Below are 19805 nucleotides of genomic sequence, written 5' to 3' on the forward strand. Positions count from 1 at the left end.
CGGTTGACACTTCGTTCTGACTGGTTGCAACATTTTCAAAATCGACACTGAAAGGGATTAAAAGGACGTGTACAGTGAAGCGCACATTCTCGTTTACCGTTGACTTGCGAAGGTGACGATGCCCCATCAAATATTGCAGACCACAGGTTCGTTGTCGTCATTAGCATGGTAAAATTTAAACTGCCATTTGAGTCACCAGATGTCACTGAACGCCGAAAAAGTTTCTTGTGTTATTTGTTTTTTTTTTTTCTTTTTTTAGCTGCTTATTTGTTTTTTAAGCTTTTTCTTTAACTAGCTGCCACGAACGAAGCTGTGTCATCGCAACCATGCGTAAGCATGTAAGGTCTTAAGCAATCTTAATATTGACATCTTCCATTTAGACAATGGCGGAAGAATCTTTCATGTCCGGGGCATCGACCCTCGACGCGCCACCGGCACCCGGAGCAGGGGCGGGCGGGTGAGTAAGCAGACTACGATCACTCTCTCGCTATTCGGGTAGAAACTGAAGGAGAGGAGGAGACGAGAGCCCGAGGACGTCAGAACACTGAGCTCTGCTTGAAATGATTCGTGTGTAGATGCGAGGCTATAGCCAACCTGCAAGGCTGTTTGGTTTGGCACCAACTAAGGTCTGTAGCAAGAAACATTGGAAACGCCTGGGAGTGGCGACTGCAATATTCAAACGCGGGGGATTCAGGTGGCCTTGCTTAGCCTATGGTGCCCGAAGTAAGAAATGCTGGGTAGGCCAGGCAGCCATGAACTTATTACGTGCCAGTAAAGCGGAAGGTATACGACCCCTGCCAGCCAATGGGATAAAGGGAGTTAGGCACGTAACTTCGTATCGCCGGATTGTGCTTTTCCTTCGAATAAGTGTCAGGCATTTCGCTGCGTCTCGTTTGGTGTTCACGTACGAACACGCTCGAAGAGCGAGTAGAGACATTGAATCTTTGAATCTACCCAGTAACCATTCCAACCAGAGCTTGGTATTCCGAGCTCTCGTCCTCTCTCTTTATCAATTTCTACCCGTATACGGCGAGCAAGTGTTCCGAAATGTGTTCTTGAAGCATCGAAAGGGAAGGAGGGAAGATGCAATCGAAGAGAAATGTAGAAAACGTGCCGGGAACGCGAAATGACGAGGCCGCTAAGCGCGTACCGCCGTTGGTCAAGGTTGGGAGGAAGCAAAAGAACGTGGCCCCCTTTAGTGGGCGAAGAGACACACGAGGCGCGTAAGCATTGGGCAGCTTTGCATGCCGTATACAGCTTTCCAGGGCAGTCAGGCAAAAAACGCCGAGTGACTGGGCTGTGGGCACATGCGCGGCATCCACTTTCTTTTAAGACGGCGAGCTAGTGCGCATGTAGAGAACGCGTTTCACAACCCAGTGTAGAAGGATGCCAGCACCCAAAATGCATGATTGGGAAGGTCTATACCGCGCGACTCAAATTAATCGCTGACTCTTTGAAGGGAGCGCATAACTCGGTCATTTAGCCAGTGGCATTAAGTTGTGCACGGATGTGGACGAAGATTGTTCATTTTGTGCATCAAAACTTTAAACAATAAGCTTTACTGAGTGAAGTGTAAACAATAAAAATAAGAACATGATCACCATACCTCCAGCGAAGAGGAAAGAGGTAGGAGTAGTTTCTCTTGAACTCTTAAAATCTGTCAGCAGATAGTAATTGCAGTCTTTTGATGATTGATGACCTCGGCGTATATTGGACGAATTAGTTATGGCAGGATATGAGCAAATATTACTGACTGGGTAGGACTATTATTTTTGTTTAAGTGCGCAAACGATCTGGTGTATACTACTAAACACAACACAACCCCAGGACTCCAGTAAGCCAAAGCTATGTAGGCACGCAAATTACCATATTTGCCTGTGTGTGTTTGAAGTTTTTGCTTCCTGCAGTCTCGGGGTTGTGTTACGTCTTTGCTTCATTCACCCTCGCCACAATAACACGTTTACACACTACGTAAGAATGCATTTCTTTAATCTTGATTGCACGGAAGTTTAATCACAGCATAAAGCAAAAAAAAAAAAAAAGAGATGACCGGAGAGGTTCTTCTCTCAGGGCTAATCACTGTTTTTGCCCCACAGTCATACACCAACTGTTATTATACCACTAAAACGTCATCAGCGTGACGTCACCATCGAGGCTACGTGTGAGCACAGACATGACAAACATAAGTGCTGGATCTATGCAGAGCTCAAGCACGTCTGCTTTATGCATAGGGGTTGCGATGACGTCAGAAGGCCCAGCGCTTATCGGTTCATTGGAAAAAAATATTGGATATGCCTCAAGGCATCTTGCATTAAGGTCTACAAACTAGCCTTTCCACCTAAGATAATCAGAGCTCGGAGTCGTTCTCACGTCACCACACCTCCTGCGAAAAAAACAGGGAACTTGCTCTCCGACTAGAAAAAAAATACTATACAAGTTCTCGCGTATTGCAGGGCACAGGCTGAAATGATAACAAAGAAGTTAGCAAATTACTGGATCATAATCGGCTCGATCCCAATGGTTCTCTTCCTGCTGGTGGCGATTCCGACCATCTTCTATGTCAAGAACGTGTCCGGTAAGCTGTGGGCGTCCCTCCGCCGTCTCTTATTAATTATAAACCGCATGTAAGCGAATTGAAGAGCGGCAAGGCAAACGACGGCAATGAAGACGCGCTCTCACCCGTCCGTCGCGCGACGAGGCGAACCGCTTGAAACCGACGGGAGCAAGCGAACAAGACAACGGACGACGTTTTCTAGAAATTCAGAACCAAGCGACGGGACGGGAGAGATTCAGAAATTTCCGTCGCGTGTCTCTCGTCTCGTCGCTCGCTAAATCGCTTACATGCTGTTCAGCATTTACTCAGAACACTAAAAATTAATCGAAGTGAGTGTCTGCGGAAAGTGCGGTGTAGGTGTTGCACAATCAGGACACTTCTGCAACCTTTACAACGTGCGCTACAAAAAATGTGCAAGAAGTGCGGCCGAAGAATGTGCGAAAGAAGTGTGGCCGCGCTTAGTACATAAAGCCAAGCAAAAAGCTGTTTTAACCAAAAGTGCAATGTTTTCAGAAGCACATGTTACAGTTGGTGTCGTTCTTCTTTATTTAAACCCCTTTTAATATTGTAAAGTAGAATAAAGAGACGTGTCGTAATCTTTCTAGTTCCGTGGCTAACTCAATGCGGCGTCGTGGTTGGCGATGGAGGGCTAGTATCGCAAATACAAGATGAAGGTTTGTGGCATAACCCTTAATTTTAGTCTCCGACTTTTTCTGTTTCTCACCACTCACACCTTTTCCAGTAACTCTCGTACCGGAAGTAAAATAAAGAAAACAAAACTGAGTAATGATGCACATTAGTCATTATCCTATTAAAACATATTGTAGTCATTAGCTTATTGAAAAGATTTTGCCGCGAATGACGATAGATGAGGCGACGAACTACTGAAGAAAACTGAACATTTATTACGGTGAACCTGTGCGCAAAACGAAATAAAAGAAGGCTAGCGTCGCAAGCGTTGATGACGGCGTAAGAAGAGAATCGAGCGCTTGAGTGAGACTGACTCCGGTTCAGAACGAGAAGTACACTTATGTGCACTCGCGGGCTTCTGGAACACTCGGCGTAGAATTTTCGGCGCGTAGAACACTCGGACCTCGAACAAGCAACAGGATTTTTGAATTTACGAGAATGTGACATTTACCGAAATAACCAAATGGTGCGTCCGCCTCAAGCATCGAACCTCGGCCCTTTGCGTGGAAGCCCAGCACGGTAACCATTTTGCCACGGACGCGCTTGCTTGTCTCGATGCAGTGTGCATCGAGACAAGCAAGCGTCTCGATGCAGTGTGCAAGAAAACTAAACTAAGCAGTACAAATAAAATAATTAAAAAATACGGAGGCTCCTAAAACACGGGCCTATCAAGAGTAGCACGGGAGCGCAGTTTGCAGTATTATCTAGCGTAATACGGCTTGAAGCGCGTGACGTGGTCGTGGTGGGCGGCGTGATGATGTTCTTGTTCCATCGGACATCAATTCGTAGTTCAAATTTTCGAGTCGACGAAGCACCTTGTATGGTCCGAAGCATCGTTTTTATAGTTTCTCAATGAGATGACGGCGTCGAATTGGCATCCAAATCCATATCCTGTCTCCGTGTCGGAGGTTGACAGCGAGGTGGTGAAGGTTGTACAGGTGAGCGTCACCGTGCTCGGCTTGAAGTCAGAGACTGGCGAGCTGGCGAATCTCCTCTGCTCGTTCGGTAATCAACATGGCGTCGTCGGTTCTATCCACTGCTGAGTCGTGAAGTAGCATGCGCCGAGCATCGTTTTAGCCTCTCTACTAAGCACCAGGGCCCGTTTGCTCGAAGCTGGTTAACGCGGTTAATTCTAAATGCGGTTAGAATTTAACCGCATTTCCCTACGAGAGGGAATTTTAGGTCACGTGACCGGCAGAGTAAGGACGGCGGGGAAATATGACGCTGCCCCGGTGAGTGAGCGCCGCTCGCTTTGGAACTATTATGTCGTAGTAGCTGCAATATCTGGCGCGTTAGTCAGCAAGTAATGGTGCAGGAGACTTTCGCTTTGACTTACCTCACTTAAATCGAAAAGCATGAGCAATGACCTCGCCGCATTTTTTAGATAGTCTTTCGACTCTGGCCATTCCTAAGCCTAAATGAACGCGATAATTGTCGGCATGGCGAGCCGTCTTCGGAAAGTGCATTGCCTTGACTCATTCGGCCGGGCATTGACAGCAAACACAATCAAACAGCGTCTTAATGGTCTTAATGGAACTTTTACTAAATTTCTCAAGCACCGAGGTGCATGCTACGAGTGTAGTTGCACGCGCTGCACGTGCTGGCATCTGCAGAAGTAACTCTTCTAAAGCAAAAAGCCTAAAATAAATTTTGCCTTGCACGCGAGTTCGTCAAAGCCTTATTATGATTATTTACTTCGAATCTTGTATAAAAGGAAGGCCAGCGTGCTCAGACCATAAAATTACGCTTCCAGCGTTCTCCTCAATGCTTGGGTAATTTACTAATAGGTCTATATTCACTGGAGCCGCATTACAGGTTTTTCAATTTATGTTGGTGTTATATACAGTTTTTGCACGCTGTCCAACCATGCTGCCGGTGTACCTCCCGCCTTTCACGGCTCAATTCCTCCTAATCGTTTCTAGGACTTAACTTCGTGGTCCTCTTTCGGCCTTGGAAGGAAAATTCAACGAGGCTTGTCTTCCTCAGACAGCCATGTATTTATAACTTTTACAAACAAGGGCGAATTTAGTTTTACCTTACCAAATCTGTACCGCGAGCAACAAAAATTGTGTCTGCTCAAACTAATGCCGCGCTGCGTCGCGAAAACCCGGTAACGCGCTTCTTTTGGGTTTCCCCTTTTCGGGAACTTTTTTTCACGGAAGTCATTTATATTCCCTACAGCCAGTAGGTGACACCAGCTACCACCCCATAATAAAACACGAAGCTATCGCTCATCCAGCCCTCGTCAAACTTGGCCAGGTACTTGTAGGTAACTAATCGCCTGGAAGGGCGGTTAACTTTTAACCGCGGTTAAAGTTAACCGGCTTCGAGCAAACGGGCCCAGGTGTACAGGTGTAATTCGGGTGGTCTCTTAGACTACAGTGATGTAGGCAAACGTGATATACACGGCAGTCCTTCACATCATGTTTTCCGCTTAACGTCGGCATGCATAGCGATTATGTCGGCGATGGTCTTGTTGAGTCTCTCCGTCAGTCTGTTGGTCTGTTGATGGTATGTCGTGGTCCTCCAGTGTTCGGGGATGCTTAGACGAAGTATCTCCTGGTTAAGCTGCGCCATGGATGCTGATCCTGATCTGCAATGAGAACTTGAGGAGCGCCGGGTCGTAGGACGACGGACTGTGCAAAAAACTTGGCAACTTTCACAGCAGTTCCCGACGGAAACGTTTTTGTCTCGGCGTGTCATATTAGACAACTAGTGATTACGATTATTAAACGGTTTTCTAGGGTCGACTGCGGAAAAGGAGCAAGTAGATTCACTCCGATCTGCTGGAATGGTGCAATTGGCGGAGTAATTGACTGCAGGAGACCTACCGGCTTCGTCGACGGTTTTTGCGTCGCTGGCACTCGTGGCGTGATTGTGTATAGAGCTGGACTGTTTCGGGAAGCTTGGCCCAGTAGCACTTTTAACGAATACAGGCCAATGTCCTGCTATAACCAAGGTATTAGGACGTCAGGTCATCGTGGCAGGTTTCAGAAATTTCCTCTCGAAGGTCGGTTGGCATTATCAGCAGCCACGGTGAGTCGTTGTCCACAAAGGTCTCTTTGTAAAGTACACCTTCCCGACTGACGAATGTTGTCCAGGTTTGTGAGAAGACACGCGGAATGGCACACCCACGCCCTTCAATATGCTCCATTAGTGCGCGCAACTCAGGGTCGTTTCGTTGACATTGTACTATGTCGCCAGTGTTCACCGCGCTAAGAAAGCACTCGTTGTCATCGTCGTCGCTGCTGCCTAAAGTTGTCTCTTCAGGGGCTCTTGATAAGCAGTCACCGTCGCTGTGCTTGCGGCCTGACTTGTAGGCCGGAGTCATGTTGAAATGTTGTAGTCGGGGACTCCATCTAGCGAGGCGTCCTAATGCGTCGTTGAAGTTCGCAAGCCAGCAGAGCGAGTGGTAATCCGTGACTACGGGGAACTGTCTCCTGTATAAGTATGGACGAAACTTAATGATTGTCCAGACAGCCGCAAGACAGAATATTTCGGTCGTGGATTAATTTTTCTCCACCTTGGACAGTGTCCGTCTTGCGTAGGCGATGACTCGCACGGTGGATTCTTGCACTTGTACCAGTATCACGCCAAATATTGCCTTACTAGCGTTCGTAAAATTTTCGGTTTCCGTATTCTGATCAAAGTGTACAAAAAAAGAAGAAACCTGGAATCTTCGCTCCAGTTTGTCGAATGCCTGCTGCTACTCCTCGGTTTATTCAACGTTTATTCAACCTTCTCGGCGTCCTTCGTTAGCTTTGTGAGCACTGCAGAAATCATTGAGAAATCACGAACCAAGCGCCAATAGTAGGCGAAAAGTCCAAGGAATCTTCGTACAATTTTCTTGCCTGTCAGAGCTAGAAATGCCGTAACGGCACAAGTCTTTTATTAGTCTGGGTGAACGCCTTCGTTGCTAATCCTATGGTCTAGGAACTTCAGTTTGTCATAGGCAAACCGACACTTCGAATGCTTGAGGGTAAGTCCGGTGGTCTGTATGGCTTAGAGAACAGCTCGGAGTCGTCGCAAGTTCTCGCCGAAGTAGCTTTAAATAAATTAGAGCGTGGTCAAGGTAGACGACACAGCTCTGCCGTTTAGGTCCTGCCAGAACGGTGTCTATGACACGCTGCAAAGTTGCTAAAGCCGTGCATGGTTCGAAGGGCATCACCTTGAACTCGGACAGTACATCCGGCGTCACTAAGACTGTCTCCTCTCGGTCCCGTTTGTCTACTTGCCGCTCTTTAGGTCAATCAATGAAAAGCATCGACAATGGCGCAGTCGGTCAGCCTGTCGTCGATACGTGAAAGTGGATAGACGTCTCTCTTCGTCACCGCGTTCAGCTGCCGGTAGTCCACGCAGAACTTAAGCGTGACATCCTTCTTCTTTACAATACGACGGATGAGGCCCACGGACTGCTTGAAGGCTAGATTATCCCGTCGTTTAGCGTCTCTTGAACTTACTCCTAGATGACCTCCTTTACTTTTACGGAGAATTCGTACGGCGATCGGTGCACAGAGAGAGTGTCGCTCTCGGTAACAATGCGGTGCTTCGGAACCGATGTTTGGCGCACCTTCGACTATGTTGCAAAGCCATCGCTGTATTCGGCAAGGAGGTTCATCAGCTGGCGTCGTTTCGAGCCCGGAAGCTTCGGGTCAATATCGAGTAATGCAGGCGAAGAACTCTCTTGCAGAGGCGGTGAGGCTTCTTCAGCAATCCTGGTGATTTTGGCGAACTTCCGGAGTTCATGTATGTGAGGTTAAAAGCGCTAAAAACAACGGACAAGTTAAAGAAACGTACAACACAGAGCGCTACTTGCAACTGAAGTTCATTCTTAGGAAACACACATATATATACACCGTGAAACCGCGACATGTACTTCAGAAATGCGACATCACCCCATGAGCGTTCGTCTGTCCACTATCTACTTTACAAAAGATTTTGAAAAAGCCACCTCAGAGCCAAACAGGGCTATAGATGGAGCGATGACATGCGCACCTTCAACGCACTCAGATATAAAAAAAGCTTTGGATATCTCCCTTCTCATTTTGTTTCGGTTTCGGGCCAAGATAATGGTGTTGCCAAACTTCGGGACACACCCACATCTGTAACAATGCACAGCCAGATTTCCCGAGGGTGACGATCGGACTGACAGTGCATGTTCCCTGAGCCTATCGTTTATACAACGTCCCGATTGGCCTATGTATACTTTGCCGCATGATAAATGAATCTTGTACACCACGCCCTCGCTACACTGCACATACCTGTTCTTATGCTTCTTTTGACAGACACCGACGCGTGTCTCCCCTCGTCCCACGTTTCCACACAATCTTCCTAGTTTTTGAGGAGCTGAGAGTAATACGGGAACCCCATGTTTTTGCCCCACTTTCTTTATACTGTGGATCACCTTATGAATATAAGGTATTACAACCGGCCTACACGTCGGCTTCTCTCCTACAGCACTACATACTCCCCGTAGTTTCTTTATCAGGCCCTCTGCCACCCCCACAAGAAGCATAGGTGGAAAGCCTCCTTCCTCTAGTTTCAATATCTGCAAACTAAAGCTGTCTTCTATCTTATGTGGGCAAGACTTCGTCAAGGCAGCCTTCAGGCATGTAGAGGCAATGCCCTTCTTAATTACCTTTCAGTGATTGTTATTTTTAGCGCTTTTAAACTCACCTTTGAGTGATCGTTGTTTTTAGCGCTTTTAACCTCACATACATGGATCACCAACTAGCCCAAGTGCTTACGCTTCTACTTCCGGAGTTCCAACAGCTGCACCTTTCGTGAGTGTTGTTGTTTCTTTGTCGGAAGTTCGTAACGAGGGGAACAGTGCGTTCATTCTGAAGTTCAGTTACTCCCCTTGCGACGCCCATTGCACTTCAAGTAGTGATTAAATGTTGACTTCCAGAACAACTTCGCCACATGAAACTGTATCGGTCACGACGGGTACAACACTTGATCGCGGCGACAGGTTCACGTGGTCCGAAGCGACTCGGACGGCAACTGACGTCATTTGGTGTTCCTCTGGAGGTGGAACAGGTGTCCGGAGCGTCAATCCGTTCTCTCCAATGTCGATGACGGCGCTGTATTCACACAAAACGTCCATACCGGGAATGACGTCTCTTGAACAGGGTTGTAGAACGACGAATTGCACGGGAGTAGAAAGGTGTCCTCTGGAGTTCGAATCTGTGATCCACCCCCGGGACGTCGTAACTTGCCGCAGACGGCGAGAGGCTCCCACTCAAGACTGAGTCGTCTTCTCCAGTGTCCAAGAGTGCCGATGCGTCGTGGCCTTCGATAACAACGTTTAGGTTGTTGGGCACCATTGCAGGAACGTCGTTGCGATTTTTGGCGTCGGGAGAGTGGAAATGTTCTTTCGTTTTCGAAATTTTTATTTTTTTTATTTTATTCGTTTACGGTAACGCAACCTGCTGGCGTTGCCGCACTTAGTTTTACCGGCGACGCAAGGGGGACAGGCTTTCTCAGTGGGGCTCCTGCGCTAAAGACGCTGAACGTCGTAGCAATGGTGAGCGGGATTCTCGGCGGAGAGACGGCGCTGGGGATGGCAAACATCGGAGCTACTCTTTGATTTCGCAAGAACGTTCACCATACCTTGAGCAAGGGTCGTTTGGGTGGAAACCGCGCAGCCCAGTTACCGGTAGGGGCATCGACGGTAGATGTGGTCGGCTTCCCCGCAGTGATCGCAAAGCGGGCGCAGGTCGCCCGTTTGCCGCACGTCGGTTTTTGTGGGCGCGGGACGCCCTGGGCGGACATACTGGACTTGTTCTTTCTGGCCTCGAGAGTACGGCGGCGTTGGAGCGCCTCGTCGGGGTGGCGCCAATGTTGGGCGGTCAGCTTGCGGTGGTCTTCGGGCCGTGGTGGCGTAGCTCAACGTCGGTTCTTCCGGTGTCGCCGTCTTAATGTGAACTTTAGGTTGGATCGCCCGTTGTACATCCTGGCGCACAGCCTCGGCGATGGAGAGTGTCCCTGGACGACTAACGGCTGGCAGCAGCCGTTAGTCGAGTGGTCGTCCAGGAGTTCCTCCTGAACGAACTCCTGAATCATTTTTAGGACGTCCGGGATAGCAGAAACAGTTTTGCCTCTAAGCAAAGTTGATGTAGCGACGTTTTAATGTTGCTGGTAGTAGGAAGCGCGCGCTTGGAGGATGCGTTCGGTGTTAGTTGCCTCAGTGACGAAGACTTCGACGGTTTTCGGCGGGTTGCGGGCGAGGCCTGCAAAAAATGTCGTCTTACCCAGCGCATCAGAACCCAAAGCTCCCTGTCGTCTTTCCCTTGTTGGCCGGCATGGGCGCTCATGCGTAGGACATCTTCAACTAAGCGGGCGACGCTTTCGTTCGCGCCTTGGGCTAGCATACGGATATCATATGCTCTCTGCCGTCGGTGTTAGGTGACGGACGTCACTCTTAGAAAAAAGGGTATGAATAGTCCTCCCTTAGGGGAGGAACGGTCTTCTAACCTATGTTCCTTTACAAAGGGAGAAACAGTCGTCCCTGAAGCGGGGGAGCAACTAGTTCCTCCGTCGCCTGCATCTCATTATGGCGGCCCCGAATCGAGCAAATCGAGCCCAAGAAGGCTTGACGAGGACGCTACGTCTCTTGTACGGGACGAGAGCAGCAGCAAATAAAAGCGTAACACGAGCTTTCCGCAAACTGTGTTTATTTCCGAAGCCAGATTCCCCCCACAGGTACAGAAACTTGCGTTTCGAAAGCAGTTACTGAGTCTTCTCGTCGACAGCACTGCGATGTTAAACGGAGACAACCGATACCCAGTTACCTCGCGCACTTTGCGTCTTACCTTTGGTGTTCCTCGATTCACAATTCCTTTGTCAACCGCACATCACGGAGAAGGACAAACTCTATCCGCGAAACCAAAAGCCGCTCTCGAAAGAACAAACTCGAAGCCGCTGTTTATCGCGTAGCGTGAAAGAAGGTTAAATCGCTACCCACCAGATGGCGGGGTCAAGCAGAGTAATTGCAAGTAGCTAGGCTAGGTGGCGCTAGGTACCGCCCAATTCATGTTCTACAAAAAATAATTTGCTTTTTTCAGGCCACTACTGCGCTTGGGGATCCTCTACTATACACACATTACGCTTATTACAAGCATCAGGTGAACATACATTCAGCACATACAACGGAACACCACACTAACCCGAACACTACACCCGTGCTCTGCGTTTCCGTCTTTTATAATGGTCGTTTTGAACGTACGGAACTTTTCAGTGACTCCCTAAGCAATAAAAAATATTCCCAGCGTGTGGATTTTTTCCCAGCAATGTCATACCTCTGAAAGTATTTTGAATGGCTCAGGGGATGAATCTCTTATTGAAAAGTAAACGCTCGGTCATGCCGTAACTATTTGAAAGCCAATAAATGAAGCCGCTCCAATGCGGTTCGAAGCCATGAGTTTGTTTCCCCACACGGCACGTCGTAGCCTGTATTTCTATTGGTTTTTCTACTTGTGCTGTTCGCGCAAACCTGCAATTGCCGTCTTGAATTAATCTCTGTAGAATGGATATTCACTCAGCTGGAAGTGATGCTTCACGGGCTGAGAAATCGCTTTTCGATCAACTTGAATACAGTCAAAGCCGCGACTTGCGGCAGGTGTTAAGTGTACGGAGCTACGCCGTGGCGAGCCCGAAAACTTCTAGCGCTCATCCCAGCGCGCCACTTGGAGGGCAGTTTCTCCAGGAATCGTAGTATATTTAAACAGCAAAATAAAGGGTAGCTCTTTTTTTTTTTTCAATTTTACCTACTATTGTTTTTTTAATGCCAAAATTCCATACTGTAAATATACGTACTTTCCGTCGCCATTTCGTACTGTTCAGTCCTTGCCCCAGACCGCAATCGCTCTCGGGGACGAGACAATTCCGACAGTCACATTGACCACTGTGCGATAGGAGCTTCTACTGTTCAGACCAGCGTTCCAACGTGACTATCCGCTCGTTGATCGATTGCACGTAATCCCTCAAGTGGTATTAAACTTTTTCATGTACAGCGGAATGTCAACCTGCGACACCCCGGCCCTTCCGATCACGTCCCGACTAGCGGCATCAATGCCCAACAGTTTGCGATCTCATCTTCTTGATACACCACTTATACGCGAACACACGGTCACATCGGCGGTAGTTACAGTCTCCTATTCACAATCCACAACACTGCCATCACGATGTTGCAGCTATGTTGCTGACACGCACAAACACAGAACCACGTTGAACGCCGGTTGCACTCGGCATCGGAAAACAGAACCGAACTCAGCACGGAAGGCACCCAGGCAACCGGCAGCAAAACCTGCCTATCATGGAGGCAGTTCCTGCGGTTTCCATAACGTCGAAAACGTCGACACAGTTTCGCGTGGTTTCGCTACAGTAGTTGCGTGCCCCGCGAGTCCCGCAATCCGCAGACGGCCATCCTACCCAGTGTACGTGGCGCTGCCGACACTGCTCGGAACTTCGCTGTTTCTAGCGGCTTCGTTTGCTCGTTTGATAGAATTAGCGATAAAAACGTCAATGCAACCGAAATGTTCTGCACGTTTAGACTAGAAGATGGAATTGCAGGCGGCCTTCGCTGCCGCTGAAGCTCAATCAACTCAACAGCTATTTATTAAACAACGTGCGGGAGATGCTGGACAAACGAAACCGAAAAAAGATGAGTCGAAAGGGCGGAAGCTTTCCCCGTCTGCCTGGAGAAGGTGAAAAACGTCTCGTTCCTCCCTTCTTCTCGTGTCCGCTTGGGGGCGCGTAAGTAGAAGGCAGGAAGACGCGCCGTTGCTACTTTTTTCCTCCATTTTTTCTTAGAGTGTAGGCCACGCTGGAGTGCCACGAGGTAAGCAAAGCCTCATGGTTCTCGAATCAGAGCCTCGCAGTACCCTCCAACGAAAAGTAGAGGTTCTGCAGACACTTCTCAACAATCCATTCGTTGTGGCGTGCCACGCACTCGTAGTGTTCGATCCAGCCCTTGACGTCCTTGCGGATCTCGTTGATGAAAGGCGTCGGTGTACGTGGAGTGACGTGCAGGTTGGCGAGAGAAGGGGCGGCCGAGCTCTGCTAGCACATTGTCGTCGTCTTGGTCTTCCGCTTCTTGGATAGACCTCAAAGCTCAGGGGGCTCTCTTTCGGTAAAAGAATCGAAAGTTGGGGCGAGATTGACTCTGGCTCGCCAAACGGAGCCCCTCATGTATAGACCGTTCCATTAGGGTCATAGCAGAGAGGGTAAAAGAGAAAATAATGCACACCCCCTCTCACCCCGCATGACGTACGCTCCGCCGAGTGGGCTGTAGCTAGCGTCCGGCTGGCGTGCAAACTCTGTTTAAAATCGCGTCATTTTGGAACTTTCAAGCGCAGATGCGCAAATTTTGGTATGCCAGTTGTCGTGTAATATTATGCTAGATAAAAAGACTCACGGGGTCCAATTGCGCTGTTACCTGCGTGCAAATAAAAAACAATATTGGGAAAACTGTGTCAGATTGGCTGGTCTCTTTGGCGAAAAGTAAATCCGGTTGCTGTACCTTTTTTACTATACACTAATTCGTACTGGTGTAGGCCTTTAGCGACCGTGAGTGGAAGTCTGAAATAATAAATAAAACGTGCTCTCCTGCCGCAATACAAGCAGTAGTTGAGGGTTGTACTGACGGCTCACTCAACTGCTATTTAATTAACGGAAAAAAGATATGCAAGTTGATCATTTAGCAAAATAGAACAACAGAGAGATATAGGCTGATTTTGGAGTAGCCACAACTATTCTAAGAACGCGAACCACTTCACAACGGTAGCCACGAGCGAGAGTTTGATGTTCGGTAGGGCCCGCCGATACAGACCAAAGATGGAGAACGGCAACCTCCCGGTTTGTCGTCTGCTAGCGGAGTCGGGCGCGTGCCCTCTCTCCCGTTTTACCCCGCCGAACCCGCTGAACTTCCCGGATGTGTGGAGAGGGCGCTGCGGTCGCACAAAATGGTGCCGCCCAGAGAGCGCTAAATGGAATGGTCTATACGCGTGGGCTTCTTTCAACACTCGGCGTAGAATGTTTGGTGCGTACACTGTCAGACAAACCGAAATTTTAGTTCGACGTACAGTGCGCTGACGTCAAACCGACGTTCCCAACTTTCACAGGTGGCTTGATAGTTGAGTGGTACAACTAATTAAAATAGCTAATGTACGTGTTATTGTCTACAAAATAGTAACCGCAGTTTTCTTGCCATTACCGCAAAACCTCAGTGTTTTCTGTTTCTGTAGTCTTTGATACGTACTTTAGCTGTTTAAGGACAAAAATCTCGCCGTTCTCAGGTACCTCGTAAAAGTTGAGGCTGTCTGTTCGACGACAGCGCGCTGTGCGTAGAACTCAAGTTTTGGGTGTTGTATATGCGACAAGGGGTGTAGAAATATACCCTTTTTAACGCAAAAGCAGTAACCGTCTCATGGACCGAGCCGACGTCATCAGCTTTGAAACCATGCAAAACGGCACCTTAATGAAACCACGCGCAAAGCTAGCCAACGGCGCCTTTTACACTTCGGTCCCATTGGCTGGCGCGCGTCGACGAGGCTCCCATTGGCCGCTGCGCATCAGTTTGTGTGTTGTCGTCCTGACTGTGTTATCACATTGTTGTGTTATCACTGATCACCGCGTTCGCTCGCCTCTTATCGGTTGTACGGCGCGTGGCGCATGAAATAACCCAAGGGGCTCGTTCTGCTGGGAACTGCGTTGCTGTCTGTTCTTTCCTCGTGCCGCAAGGCACACGACAGTTTGAACGATGGCTCACCCAATGGCGCTGCGTATCCGCGAGGCAGCGGCTCCACCATTCCACGTCCAAGGTCAGCGCTTTGAACGCCGCAGACTAAAGAAGGGAGCAACGAGCGGCGTGCGTGTTTTCGCATTGACAACTCATAAGAAGTGCTTAGGTGTACCTCCAGCCATTTCTCTTTTTTTAGAGTGTAGAACATTCGGTCCATAAACAAAAAAGTGGGTTTTCAAATTTACCAGGACGCTACATTTAGAAAAAGCACAAAAATGTTGCCTGCTTCCAGGCACCGAACCTCGGTCCTTTGCGTGGGAGCCAAGCACAATAACCTTTCGGCGACGGACGCGCTTGCTTGAAGAGGAGTGTGGCATTATTTCATTAATGAAATGTCATATTATTATTACTGTAACCTTTTCGTGTCTAGACAACTAAATTATTTCCTAATATCTCGAAATCATCCACTGAATTTAGAGATATATCAATAAGATTTTCACTTCGAATTTTGAAGGGATATTTACACGAGTGATGCATTTTGGGGATGGATGTGCGTGACGTCAGTTATCGGAGAAACCAGCGGTACTCCCCCACCCCCCTCCATCATTCCCACGGACGACGAGAAGCTGACAAGTGTTATCGTGCGCATTTAGCGGTCACACTCTCGTTAGCAGGGCCCGTGTGTGCGCTGATGATTGTAGTAAAATGGGGGCGTTCATGTGAGGTCGATTCGCGATTATGGCGGCAGCGCTGTTAGGTGTAGAAGACGACAAACTGCTTCCAGCTAAATAAAATATGCTTCTTGAATGGGTAGATGAAACGCAAATGACGTGGAATAGAAAAAAAAAGAAAAGCTGTGGGGGTGGCTTCAGCGCGGCATTGATGAATATCCAAGACTCCTTCCGTTGCCTCGAACGACATGCGCAACGGCGCAAGCCATGAGTTAAGCGATCTTGAGACCACCAGCGGTATCTCGGTGAGCGAAATCTGCAAAGTTTCTAGACACGCGAACAAAATACAGTCAATTGCGAAGAGATTCCACGACCAGGCGGGGAGTGCTAGCGCAGCTTGAGCAAAAGCTCCGCCATCCCCCTGGGGTGTCAATGTGAGCGCGGCTCCGCCCAGAAGCGTGAGGCTGTCACCACGCGATGCGCAGCCCGGGGAGCAAAGGGAGGGATTACTCCCTCATGTGAACACCCCTTTATGGCGAGCGACTTTTGGAGCCCAAGACGAAAGGAAACAAACTGTTCGCAGTACACCCAATGGCCTTACGACCATCCATTGTGCAGTTGTGAATCGCCTCCACACTTCCCTTGCTGGCGGCATAGGGTCGCGTTTTTCATCCCACTAGAAGGAAAACGTTATACTTTGTTTTACATCAATTCCGCCCGCAACCAAAGCTTCGATTCGAAGCAGCCAATCACTCCACCCTAAAGTTATCGTCAAAACACTCGTCGTCTTCCTCCGTGTGCTACACCGCCAGCTACACTACGGGATGACTCATTATAATTTTATGGCATTAACAAAACCAAAGAAGTGTATGCTATAGAGGACGACGTGTAAGAATTTGTGCGAGCGCATCACGTTTAAGTACAGGCATCAACGAATTCTTCAACTGTGGCGCATTCAATTACCTCACTTCGTAAAAGGTTCTAATCAAGCACGGTTTTAGGAAGAATGAATATTTGAACACATTGGACGACTATCGAAAGGCTTGAATTCGGGTCCAAATCTTTGTTTTTCTGGAGTGTTTGAACGAAGGGATCAGGTAAGATGAAGGATCGGTACCACTCTGCCTTTTCAATTTACAAAGCAGAAGCTTTAGTCTAGATAGCTTACGATCGCAAACAGAAAGGACCAATATTCGACAATGAGAGCATTTCAGAAATAGAATCAGCCATTTTGTATCTGCCATATACATATAAAGCGTAAACTTTGGCTTCAGTTTCAAAAGAGCCGATTACGGTACACGGATCCCATATCGCAATGGTAGAATTAGAATTTTAGGTGCAGTCAATCTTGTTGATGCTGGTGCAAGTTTAAGTTTCTAATAAAAAATTTAAAGCCCTTCCACTTCGCGTGAAGGTGGTGGACCAGCGAAGCAGTTATCTTTACGTCTAGGACGATGCCTAGAGAACGAGGTCTAGGGCGACCTCAAGGACGACGCCTAGGGGACGACGACTAGGACGACGTCTAGGGCAACCTCGACGACGACGCCTAGGACGACCTCAGGAACGGCGTCTAGGACGACCTCAACGATGACGTCAAGGACTACCTCAAGGACGACTTCTAGGACGACCTCAAGGACAACGCCCAGAAAAAGTTTGAACGACGGCAGTAACCAGACAACGGTGCTAACCAGTGAACGACGGCGGCAACCAGACAACCGGCACGCATGTTTTCCGGTTGCCGTCGTCGTTCACAAATGGCGGTAGCTGTCAGAAGTTTTGTGTCGACACGCCGCTTGTCCACGGACACGATACTGGGGAAACTGGCACTGTTAAGTGCCAGTTTCCCCAGCATCGTGTTTCAAAAAGGCATATGCACATATATATGTGCATACTCCAGCAAAGGCTTGAGTGTTACACTGACGTATATTTCGTGGTTCACTCTGGAAACTAGGGAGCTATTAAAACTATAGTCCCTAATTAGGTGACGCTTTTCGTAGAGAACTTAATGCAGCCCTTTTTCTTTTTTTGAAGTGTCATGTGTTACAATTTGCATCATAACATAAACTAATATTTGCTTCGGCTTTAACTCTTCACTATGTAGTGAAAAACTTTAGCGTGATAAAAGTGCTTATTTTCTTAACACTTGCAGAGTACAAGAACGCCTACTACTGCGACACGGTGTCGTGTGGCCATCTGGGTAAGCAGGTCTGACTCTCTCAAGCTGGGACATGTCCTCGACTTTCATGGCGAGATTTTGCAACACCCAGCAGAACAAATTATCTAGCTTTGCTAATTTGCATCTAATGAACGAAAGAAAAAATAGCGCAATGATCTCAATTTGTAATATATATATTTTGCTTTATGAGAAGTAAAAAAAGAACTCCGCGCTTTTCTTTAACATTCATAAAGGTTAAGCACTCGCTGAAATTTTGACTTAGAAGATTTCTAAATTCTTCATGAAGTGGTTGTTTATTTTGAAGTGTAGCAATAATTACCTTATTGCAGTATAACTTTAAAAAGGTAGAAAAACTCACGCAATGCAATATTACAAATTTTTATCTCCAGAAAGCAAATCAAATGATGATAGTCTGCTTTCAATTCTTCGTTTTGTTAAATTTAAAAAAAAATGGCTGCACGTTTTCCAATCTGCAACACAAAATTAGCGGAAGGTCGTCTTTATTATATCAGCAGCACGTTTCTATTGTACAAACCCTGTGTTATAAAAAAAAGTGAACAGGCCGTGGTAATTTAGAAATTGCCAGAGTCTGTGTGGTGTCGCTAAGCACAGCCAAAAAAGAACCCCTGAAGCTCATGACCTAAGCAGCGTGCGTTAGTCTCTTAATTTTCGTGCAAAAAATATTTTAAAAAAAACGTTTAAAAATCTGTTATTTTTTAATACGATTCGACGCGGTTGGTTGACCTCTATTGTCAGAGGTTGATTGAAACATGCAAACATAGTTCTTCAAAATAAGATATACTTTGACTTTGCAATATTGGTTCGAACCCCGATGTCATATCATAGGTCTAGTCTGGACTATTAGCAAGTGCCAAACCCAGGAACAAATTACGGATCCTAATTGCTTCATTGCATTATGACATTACGATTAACGAACTTATTAAAAAATCATATTCCCACAGAATTCATTTCGAATTACAAAATGAAGTAACCGTTCATGAAAAAACAATTTAAAAAAAAACGGGATATTGTGAACTTTGCGGATATTCTAAAATGTGCGGTTTTATGATTTGTTAGGTTGCGTTTTTTTATCTGTTCCATTTAGCAAATAAAACTTTCATTTCTGTATACGGGGCATGAACTTGTCAAGATACACTGTGCCGTTTTTTTACACAAAATGAGGTGTATCAGTCGATTTCAATAGAGTTTAGTAACGTTCGGCCGTACCAGACGACCGTAACAGCCAGCTGTAACAGTCGACTGTAATGGCCGACAGTAACGGCCGGCTGTAGCGGCGGGCGTCCCGGCCAGTTGTAGTGAAAAACCGAAGCCGAAAAACGTTAGGCTCATGGGGAACTATGTGCATACGTATGGTTGAGTTCTCCGGCAGGATTTGAAATTTTGGGCCGGAAAATGCAAAACATCCAAGTCACTCGCGCGGTCGCACGCTTTGAGGATTTTCCGGTTGTGCTGCGCCATCTCAAGGCTTAGGCAATTGGAAACAGCGCGCAAAAAGACAAAGACAACGAGAGAAGAGCACAGGAAAAGCGCTGACTATCAACTGAAGTTTTATTAAAAACGGCTCAAACAAGAAAACATCACACAGCCAACCAACGCCGAAACAACCAATGGCGTGTCGCTTACCATGCATCTATAAATTCGATCTCTGTTTTGTGCAGATAAACCGAAGGCTAACTGACACAGTGCCCCGCGCCAGCTTTTTTTTTTTCGATAGCATGCGTTTCCAGCACCTCTCTTTGCACTTTTGTGCGCCCCCTGCTAATGATTAATGCCTTTTGGAAGACGATGTGACACTGGCAGTCTCTGCAATGTACGTACAAGTGACCGCCTGTCATTGACCACAGGGAATTCGCATGCTCACGCATTCTCTCGTTGACGCAGCGTCCCGATTGTCCTATATAAACCCGTCCGCATGACGATGGAATTTTGTAGATGACACCCACAACGCAA

At 47.5% G+C, this 19805-nt stretch overlaps 1 protein-coding gene across 1 annotated transcript in view; it reads left to right on the forward strand.

The window, feature by feature from the left end:
- The first annotated feature begins 383 nt into the window (after positions 1 to 383).
- LOC8036026 overlaps positions 384 to 19805 on the forward strand; it is a 566786-nt gene continuing 547364 nt past the window's right edge. The window contains exons 1-2 of the mRNA XM_042291544.1: positions 384 to 457; positions 2454 to 2575. Of these exons, the coding sequence (XP_042147478.1) occupies positions 384 to 457; positions 2454 to 2575 (196 nt within the window). The remainder of the gene's footprint in view (positions 458 to 2453; positions 2576 to 19805) is intronic.

This window comes from Ixodes scapularis, unplaced genomic scaffold (assembly GCF_016920785.2).
Source record: "Ixodes scapularis isolate PalLabHiFi unplaced genomic scaffold, ASM1692078v2 PGA_scaffold2__306_contigs__length_199485367, whole genome shotgun sequence".
Classification (NCBI taxonomy): Eukaryota; Metazoa; Arthropoda; class Arachnida; order Ixodida; family Ixodidae; genus Ixodes; species Ixodes scapularis.